Here is a 10921-nt window from a genome sequence, read left to right on the forward strand (position 1 = left end):
CCGCTGCCCAGCTGGTTGATGTCCTCGTAAAAATAAAGGCTGACATCACCGCCGTCCAAGAAATGCGATGGACGGGACAAGGACAGAGGCGAGTAGGTTCTTGTGGCATTTACTACAGTGGCCATATAAAGGAGAGTAAGTTTGGTGTGGGATTCGTGGTGGAAGAGAAACTCCGTCGCCGAGTACTATCATTCCCTCCGGTGAATGAACGTCTAGCCACAACCCGCATTAAAGCGAGGTTCTTCAACATATCGCTGATTTGCGCCCACGGCCCGATGGAAGAGAAGGACGATGTGACCAAAGATGCCTTTTATGAGTGCTTGGAAAGCACTTATGAGAGCTGCCCCTGCCACGATGTCAAAATCGTGCTTGGCGACTTTAACGCCAGGGTGAACAAAGAAGATATCTTTGGTACTACGGTGGGTAAATTCAGCCTCCACGAGGAAACATCCCCAAATGGGTTGAGGCTGATCGATTGGTAGTGTGCTATGCCCAACCCACAAAAAAGGAGCCAACTACCGTGGAATAAGCCTCCTCAACATTGCATATAAGGTTCTATCGAGCGTATTGTGTGAAAGATTAAAGCCCACCGTCAACAAACTGATTCGACCTTATCAGTGTGGCTATCAGGTCTGCTTTAGACCTGGCAAATCGACAACCGACCAGGTATTCACCATGCGCCAAATCTTGGAAAAGACCCGTGAAAGGAGAATCGACACACACCACCTCTTCGTCGATTTCAAAGCTGCTTTCGACAGCACGAAAAGGAGCTGCCTTTATGACGCGATGTCTAAATTTGGTATCCCGCAAAACTAATACGGCTGTGTAAACTGACGTTGAGCAACACCAAAAGCTCCTTCAGAATCGGGAAGGACCTCTCCGAGCCGTTCGATACCAAACGAGGTTTCAGACAAGGCGATTCCCTATCGTGTGACTTCTTCAACCTGCTTCTGGAGAAAATAATTCGAGCTTCAGAACTAAATGGAGAAAGTACCATCTTCTATAAGAGTGTACAGCTGCTGGCGTATGCCGATGATATTGATATCATCGGCCTCAACACCCGCGCCGTTAGTTCTGCTTTCTCCAGACTGGACAAGGGTCCGGCACTGAACGAGGGCAAGACGAAATATATCCTGTCATCAAACAAACAGTCGTCGCACTCGTGACTTGGCACTGACGTTACTGTTGACAGTCAAAGCTTTGAACTTGTAGATAATTTCGTCTAATTTGGAACCAGAGTAAACACCACCAACAATGTCAGCCTGGAAATCCAACGTAGGATAACTCTTGCCAACAGGTGCTACTTCGGACTGAGCAGTCAATTGAGAAGCAAAGTCCTCTCTCGACAAACAAAAACCAAACTCTATAAGTCACTCATAATTCCCGTCCTGCTATATGGCTTGGACGATGTGAACAACGGATGAGTCGGCGTTGCGAGTTTTCGAGAGAAAAGGTCTGCGAAAGAAAGAAAGTTCTTTGCGCGTTGGCCACGGTGAATATCGCACTCGATGGAACGATGAGCTGTACGAGATATACGACGACATTGTCCGGATGGACGAAAACACTACAGCTCTGAAAGTATTTGACGTAGTACCCGCCGGGGGAAGCAGAGGAAGAGGAAGACCTCCACTCCGTTGGAAGGACCAAGTGGAGAAGGACCTGGCTTCACTTGGAATATCTAATTGCCGCCACGTAGCGAAAAGAAGAAACGACTGGCGCGCGGTTGTTAACTCGGCTATAATCGCGTAAGCGGTGACTACGCCAATCAAGAAGAAGTACTGTAATTTACCATCAGCTTTAAGACCTGTCAAATATAGTGAACAACTTCCTATTCCAAAAGCAGCAGAATCTTCTGAGTCTCGATGAAGAACTAGCATATTCTCTCTTCATCCGATGTTACATAAACCGCAAAGGAAATGACAACCGATCCTTGATTTGATTTACCAGGACGTTCAATAGTACCGCATCTAATTTTACAGGGTGAACTTAATGACTTAGTTCGAGATCAAAACCTTTCAAAATCGCAGTCCGAACTTTTAGCATCCAGATTGAACCTTCTCTAAGTGATGTAAATATTACTTTTTACAGAAAAAGGCAGAAAGAATTCACAAATTGTTTTCTTCAAGAAGGGATCTAATATACTGTCAAGAAGTTAACCTTTTGTTTAACGCAATAGGACAGAAACATGATCCATATGATTGGATTAGTTTAAAGGTGGTATTGGTGCATAACGATAACAAATATCTTCGCGCATGCGGTATGAAGTATTCATATGAGAATATGAGGTTTCTTTTAGAGCACATCCATAATAATGAGTATGGTTGGGCAATATTTGGAGCCCTTAAAGTAATAGCCCTTTTTCTTGGAATGCAACTGGGATATACGAATGGAACAGCCGTGCGAGAGACTGTCATTATGTACAGAAGAAGTGGCCAGTACGTCACCTCTACTTGATCCCTCTACTTGATCCCTCTACTTGATCCCAAAAATGTATTACTAACACCTTTACATTTTAAATTGGGTTTAATGAAGATCTTTGTTAAGGCAATAAACCCTCTTTCATGGGTTCTTGTATCTGATACAAAAACTAATGAGAGATAAAATATGAAAGAACTAATGAAAGATAAAATATTTGAGGAAATGTTCAACGAAACTAAAATACGGAGTGTCCAGGAGTCTTTAAAAGCGTTGTTAAAAATTTTCTTGGAAATGTGAAAGCTGACAATTACAAAAATCTTGAACATGGGGAAAGGTTCCACCAAGACATTGCTGTATGGAGAAACGGCACCAAGTGGAGTGGCAGTTTGCTTGTAGATTACTGCTAGACATTGTTAATATAAGGGATACTCCAAAAACAAAATATCGCCGAAAATCATCGACAGTAGTATTTTAGGGTACTGTTTGATTAATAAAATAACATAAAAATAATATATCTATCGTTGTTTTGTTTTTAAAGAAAAATCCTTATGGCAAGGAGCTATAGGTGATAGAAGAAATATGTTACTAATTTCTGCATTTGTGGCAATTTTTACATAATAAACACTTTGTTCTGTTCATGTCGCAAAAAAAAGTGAATTTTTGTTTACCAGCGTAATCTGTGTTTTTACAAACCAACAAAAATAAAATAGAAAGAAAGATTATAACGAAAATACAGGAATCAGAATCGTTGTTCAACAATTAAAAAATTTAAAAAAGAATGCGTAAATCCATTTTGTGGGTATAATCTATTATATTTTTTTCTTTTAGTGCATTTACAAAACATGTCGATAAGGTAACAATGATTATTTGACAGACTGCAACTCTTTAGTTGTTGAATAAATATTATATAATTGATAACAATATAACTTTTGTATTTGCTGGAGATTTCCGACAGACTCTTCCTGTTATTAACAGAAGTACGCGAGCAAATATAATATCGTCAAAGCATGCTTAATATCGTCGCCCTCATGAACTTCGATTGAAAATATAAAATTACGGACAAATATGAAAGCTTATCCTCATGGAATCACTGATGGTGATTTTACACAGCAACTGCTTAAACTTGGGGAAGAAATTTTTCCCCCTCCAAATTGAAGCACTAATCGTAACATTTTTTCTGATGAGTCTCTAATCCAAATAGTCTATAGTTTAAAATTTTTAATAGATGACATCAAGAATTTGCACGAAAATGAATTTCATTGGTTGTGTTCTAGGCAATAGTACCACACAGGAATAATAGTGTCAACGAAATAAACGATCTAATTATTCAAGAAGTCCAAATAAAGAATACAAATTGTTAGACACCGTGACTAATATCGAAGATGCAATCCATTATCAACAGGTGCTTTTAAATTCATCAAACGCTAATGGACTTCCACCATATGCACTGGTTTTAATAATTGGAATTCCAGTTATGCTTTTGAGGAATTTAAGCCCTCCAAGCAAGTGCAGCGGGAGGAGGCTGCTTATTAAGGAAATGAAGGGCAATTTAATTATACCAATCATAATCACCAACCCAGCAGCTATTCAAATGGCTCAAATACCGAGAATTCCGATGATCCCAAGTCAATTCCCACGACAGCCGGTTCTACGCACCGGAATTGACTCCGATTTTATCCGATCAAGGGCGATTTTTTCGGCGATCTAACCCCGTTTTGATCGGTAAGTGTTAGTTTTTGTTTGTCGTCATTTGAGCAGGGTTGCTCCGTATCTTCCTGACTCGTGCTGGCATTGAGTTCAACCCGGGCCCGGAGGAATTTTTCTGCTGCGTTTGCACAAAAACGCTCCATCCAAGCTCCACCTCGGTTAGGTGTAATACATGCAAAGGATGGAGCAATCTTAAGATCTTCTCATGCCTTAAGACTCACAGGGAGGGTTTCATGAGTTACGTGACCCCATGTTGCCTACGCAATACTGTGACACTAGCCTCTACGGCTAGTGCCGCCACTCAACCCGAGTGGCCAACAGAGGACCTCCCCAGGAGCTTAGGCAACTTAGGTTCCACTCTGACTCGTACAACAATAATATAATATTAATACAAAATAATAAACTTTCATGTTCGCGCAAACGAGAAAGTTTGTGTTTACAAATGATAATGGACCGGCTTTAGAATTCCATCCCACGATTTTAGGGTAAAAGTGATATGGTTGGATAGAGCAGATGCGGATTTACTATTAAGAATATATGAAATTATAGCCCCCTTATAATTTTTAAGATATTTACATTTAAAGTTGAAAATTAGGCAAATTTTATTCTGCAATTACTCGATTTATAGTAACTCTTTCTTTTATTATATATTATGCTATTTATACACTTACACTTTACTACTTATTTATTTTTCAGTAATTACATACATAGATATTTGCTTAAAACTATAATTTTATTTTTTTACACAAATTTCATTATATGCACAATAATCAAAGTGTTCCGTGTTGACAACGTAGTAAGTGTTGCCATAATTACATATTTAGCAAACGAAAAAAAGAATAAAACAATAAAAAACTTTAACTTCGGATGCATTTATTTTAAATACTATTTGTTCAGTTTGTATAGAAGCTATATACTCTAGTAATTCGATCTGAACATTTTTTCGGAGATTATATTATTACCTTAGTGGCTAGAAAAGTGTGACATTTCAAAACAAAAAAATATTTTTTCAATTGGTTTTTCGATAGCTTATATTTCTATAAATATCCTGTGAAATCGGGAAGATCGTATCTTGAATAGTTTCTGGATGGCAGCGTTCTAAAGAGCGACCGCTCGGAGGTGCAAACATATACATATAAGTGAAACTATAGACGCGTTTTTTCTCGAAACGACATTTTTAAAAATTGCTGGACGATTGTAATTATAGCCAAAGGTAAATATGAGGAATTGAATTGAATACCAACCTCCTCAAGACGCCCTAGTCCCGTTTACGAGACGCAGGTCCCTACACGGTCTCAGGAATCTCAGGGGTAGAGAGATGGAGATGTGCAACAAGGTCAAATACCTCTGTCTCATGCTGGATTATACTTTGCGGTGGAAGCAGCATGTAAACCTGACCTCGGTCAAGCAACAAAAGCTTTAATGGTGTGCAATCGGTTGGCGGGAAAGTCCTGGGGCTGTAAGCCAAGGATCGTTGGGTGGTTGTACACTATGATAGTGCAACCAATAACCACGTACGAGGCGGTGACTTGGGACAGGACATACATACAGGACAGCGTAGCTGTGTCTGTATGACGGGAGCAATGCGCATTGTCCAACGGCAGCACTGGAGGTTCTGCTTGAACTGTCTCCGCTTCATTTGGTTATCGGTCAGTTAGCCAAGCACACACTTTATCAAATAACGACAGAGGGGTGTGACAAGGACAAGGTAATCTCGTCCCAGAGGATGGAAGAGGTAAGTAGCAATATACCATTAGTCCTCCTCCCGAAGGACAGCACTACCAAAACAGTTAACTTCACGAAGAAGTTTAAGGTCACCCAAGGTAGCAAAGCCGAATAGTACGTTGAGGTGGTACACCGACGTCTCGGAAATATCGGATGGATACAACTTGAGCAGTTTCAAAATTGTAATCAACCTCCCCAGGAACAAACTCAGGCTACTGGTCACATTGCATACTGGAAACTGCAAGCTTATTAGGCATTTATATAACATGGGCCTATCCTTTTGCCCAACCTGCCGATTCTGCGTCAAGGGGCCTGAAACACCGGAACACCTGCTGATCGACTGCACAGCAGTCTGTAGACGCAGGATAAGACCCATGTTTCCGGATAGGGATCGCTTCGCCTCACTAGCACCCGGTAGTTTATTGGATTTCATCGATGCGCTGGGGCTAAGTGAGTCTATGTGATTTAGGAGAGGGCACAATAGACCTAAGGTCGCGGTGCATTCCTGATCTATCAATTTGTTACGTTAGAATATAATCTATTCCAAATTTCGAGAATATAAAATGCACTAGATTCCGATCGTTCAGTTTATATAGCAATTGTATGCTATAGTAAGCCGATCTGAACAATTTGTTCGTATATTTCATTATTATCTTAGAAAATAAACTGTGCTAACTTTTGTGAAGATACATTGCCAAATGTGTAAGTTCACATACTCTACGCGAAAAAAAATGATAACACCCGGCGACTATAAGATACATGTGTATATATTCTTAAACTGGAGCATCTTCTCTATACATGCCACTTTTAACCCTGAAATCGTGGAATGGTAAACTAAAGATTCCCCATTATAACTTTTGAAATGATTGTTTAATACCTGTGCGAAGCCGAGGGATGATAGAATTTTGGAACTTTAAATGCAAATATCACATAAACCGTAAGCCAGGTACAACTATATATATATTTGCTTGATCTGGAAAACTTTCTTTAACAATAAATACCATTTTTAACCCTGAAATCGGAGGATGCTTTTCTAAATTAAAAAATCAAATAAACACGTATTTCAAATTGTAGCGTTTTTTCAATTTGTTTCATTTAAATACATACCTCTTTGTAAGTGTTTTATGGCCTCGTCATACAGTTCCATTTCTATTAAGCATTGCCCTAAGAAAAAGTGAGCTTTAAGAAAATTAGAATCCAGATCTAACGCCCGACGACAATCGTGGCAAGATAATTCCCATCTTTTCAGTTTTAGGTAACATAAGGCCCGATTCGTAAAATACGTTGCATTATTTGGATTTTTCATCTAAAAAATGTTATATATTATATGATCGCAAATATAAGTAAACTTACAATCGCTTTGGTGTAGCAGCTTGCAGCATCATCATATTTTCTTAACACAAACAACTGATTTCCTTGTTCCTTCAACTGCACATCAGAAAGATTCGCAGTTGTATAAGCTAATTTGCTCATTTTGGCAACACTTACTCGAAAGTAAATACTAAAAAAGGCTCCTTTAAGATTTTTAAAATAATTTAATTACAAGTGACACCTACTGCAAGGCAATTGAATAAAATATGAATTAATTTTTTCTAAATTCTTACCAAAACCCAATAACCAATAAGCAAAGTTCCTAAGTAAATAGAGGAACCAGCTGTTGGTTGCTTGTTTAACCGCTTTTGAATCTGATATTTATCGATACATGTAACGCAGCGTCTCCCCTTCCAATAACTATTGCTAACTAAYTGTGAATTTACAGCCCTATTCTGAGAAAACCCCTCAACTGTTTTGTGAGGTTTATTTTGTGAGTTTATTCTAGCTCAAACCTCACAAGAAAAAAATCCTAAACAATCTCCTCCTGATTTGAAAAGCATTTTACTATGGACCAGCTGGTTTACAAAAGCACACAAGACAAAATAAAGAAATGTGCAACCAAGAAAAGTAAGTAATTTATTAAAGTTGGTGCATATTTAATAATTTAATTTATTCTTAGGTTTTCAAAGTGTTAAAGAGCAACTCAGACGCGCTGCAGAGCACAATTCCGATTTCTTTGGCGCCGCGATTTGAAAGTACCGTTGGAAAGAACAAGTCCTCCTGATTAAAAAATATTAGAGATATAGGTACCGAAAACGCTTTGCGAGATATTTGACCTTAAAGTTCAAAAATTAGCAATATTCGAACATTTCAAGAATCTGTTTCACCACATTAAACACACTTTAACTTTAACTAAACTTTACTATACAAATTAATTAAATTACATTATAAACTTTTAAATAAATCCACATTTTACACTTTTAACAGATTTTTTAGGTTTTTAAAAATTACATTTTACACTCGTTTGAACCTCATTTGTTTACCAAAAATTACGATGCAATGGAGCGCTGCCATGCGATGATTAGGCAATTCGCTGAAACTCCTTGTTTTCGCAAAAATCCATCTATTCATGCATATGGATATTTTCTTTTTTAAATTTGTTAAGCAAATAAGTAATATTATATAATAATATTTTATATACATATGTAAAAGTAATATTATATACTAATATTAGGTAATAAAGTGTAAAGTATACAAGTACAGTACGAATATTCAAATTTTGTTTCAATATGATTGCATGATAACCAATAAATGTAACCACTTTATATCCAAAACTCAAATTTTAAATATAAAAATATGGAGAAGGAGAAGGAAAGTATAAAATTGTAATATGTATATAAAAATGTTATATTACAATCACATAAATATTATACTATGTTCCGACCGACAATGAAAACATGTTTTCGTGGGAAAAACTGGTTTTCACACGATTTCGTCCATGTAAAACCTGTCAAACGAAAACACTGCTTTCGCTAAAAACTACTTGAAAACTTACATTCCACATACAAATACAGCTGTCGCTTGATATACTCATATTCTTGGAAAACCTTGCAACTAGCAGAGATTGCAGTATTTTTCCTTTGGTGCAACGGCACAACAACAAACACACGCAGATAAATTTATTGCAATGGATGTTAAATATGTTAGATCAAAACCAATGTTTATTTTCGTGCCGTTCTATATCACTAGATTCTACAATGTGTGCTCTCTTGGCCTTGCATATTTCAGTATAGAATTTTTGCATTTTGTGTCATCGTGCAATCTTACAAGAGCAAGAGAATGCCGCTTTTGATAGTTGTCAGTGAAAGCTCATTTGCTCTTCTCTTTTGCTGTTTCCAATTGCATTCACACGAGCAACTTGTGTTGCTCAACTCTGTTCGAGTTTTTTTCTCATTCTCTTTCACTTTACTTTAACCCATTGTCAACCATTGCTGTTGAATTTGGATTACGATTAGTAATAAATTAGATTAAGTTTGAAAAGGAATGGTATTGATTACATAATTCTCTTTTTAACAATTCCTGATTATTAATTAATTATGATTACAAAGAATCCAAAAATAATTAAGATTAGTTAGGATTACGAGAAAATAATCAAAAGTAATCAAAAAAGCAATTGGCTACTTTCAAGGRCTATTTTTGATTATTTTCGATTATTTGAAAAAAAATTGAAAGCTCATCATTTTATACTTACATTTCGTTTTGAAAAATTTGCATTGAAAACATTCCGAACAAATAAAACAAAATTAGACAGTTTTTGTATACAAAATAAAGGTGTAATCACTTCAATAACAAAACAACCAATAACATTTTAGTACTTCCTAAATCAAAAAAAGGGAAAAATACGTGGAAAAATAATAAAGAAAACAAATACATTCAATTCACAAAAAAACAGTTTTATAATTTATATATATTTAAAATTGGCCTTCATTACAACTAATTTTTCAAAAGAAAAATCAGACAATGATTGCCGCCTTGGACTGTTGACGATCCCGGCAAATGAAAACAGTCGTTCAACTGGAGCTGAAGACGTTAAGGGCATGTTAAAAAAAATGGATGCCTCCCTTAATAGGTCATATTTTTGGTAAATCTCGTCAGCACTTGCATTGTCATTTAAATAGCTGAAGAACTGATGTTTTACTACGGATCGTTGGTCAACTTTAATCTGTTCTTGTGGAGAAGAACTTACTTCAATTTCATCATCTACAAAGTCAAATCTTTAAAATGAAAAACAAAATGAATGTACGCATAAGCTCACCATCATCACTGAAATAAAAAAAATCGGGCATAGTCGACACATTATTAATTTTCCTTTCAAAATTAAATGTTTTACACTTTTTGGCGTAAAACCTATAAAGTGTTTCTAAAACTCTGCTGGTTATATTTTCGACAGTTAATTCTGGCAATTCCGGATTTAATCTCAGCAACACCTTGAMCCATCTCATTTTGATGAAACAGGTTTCAACATGAAATATGGTTGGAACCTTTCTCTTAACCTCTGTTCTATTTTTAAAATAAGATATGATAACTGTTGCAATTCCTGGGATCTGCATAGCTTATGCAGCCTATTGCTCAGTGTGGCAAAATTCGATATTTAAGTGAGTACTCCCATTTGAGTAACTGTAATGCAATATTTAAGTGAGTACTATTTTTGGAATTGTCAACCGATGGCAAACAAAATCTCACTGACCGTACTTTCGAAATGTTGGTATTAAAGAAAGCAAATAAAAAATAAATTATGTTTGCCTAATTTTAGTGCGGCATAGTTAGAAGTCTCTACTCAAATATATGTGGGGCGTTCACAACCTGTCTTAAAGCATCGTAAAGTCGTAAAGTTTTAAAATTTTACACTTGTTTAAATAAAAATTATGGTTTTCATATGTCTCTTAAAGTTATAAGTTATAAAGATTCGAAAACCTAGTATTGAGAATTGTAAATGTGTAAACTCATTTTTGTATGTAATCCAACAACAAATTTTATTTAAACAAGTGTAAAAATTTAAAATTTTACGACTTTACGATTTAAGACAGGTTGTGAATACCCCAATGGTCTATTTTCAATACATATCCTCATACTGCTTCAGCTTATACATATACATACGTAGTATTATTTTTATTCTTTAAGAAACAGTGTAATGTAATTGAAAAATGTTCATTATAACTAAAGGTGTTCATTATTACTAAACCTTTAATGGTAGTGC

General features: G+C 36.4%; 1 protein-coding gene across 4 annotated transcripts in view; it reads right to left on the reverse strand.

Annotated features, from left to right (window-relative positions):
* The window catches only part of LOC108971283 (E3 ubiquitin-protein ligase CHIP), a 30293-nt gene extending 22730 nt beyond the window's left edge, over window positions 1-7563 (reverse strand). For 2 of the 4 annotated variants that reach the window (XM_018937242.1, XM_018937238.1), the window contains exons 1-3: window positions 7455-7563; window positions 7204-7364; window positions 6958-7156 (exon numbers count right to left, since the gene is read on the reverse strand). In XM_018937242.1, coding sequence (XP_018792787.1) covers window positions 6958-7156; window positions 7204-7323 — 319 coding nt within the window. In that variant the 5' untranslated portion in view covers window positions 7324-7364; window positions 7455-7563. Of the gene's footprint in view, window positions 1-6957; window positions 7157-7203; window positions 7406-7454 lie in introns of all 4 variants that reach the window. The other 2 variants (XM_018937241.1, XM_018937240.1) reach the window with 2 other exon arrangements.
* Window positions 7564-10921: the final 3358 nt, after the last annotated feature.

Source organism: Bactrocera latifrons, unplaced genomic scaffold, assembly GCF_001853355.1.
Source record: "Bactrocera latifrons isolate USDA-ARS-PBARC rearing strain unplaced genomic scaffold, ASM185335v1 scaffold_336, whole genome shotgun sequence".
Classification (NCBI taxonomy): Eukaryota; Metazoa; Arthropoda; class Insecta; order Diptera; family Tephritidae; genus Bactrocera; species Bactrocera latifrons.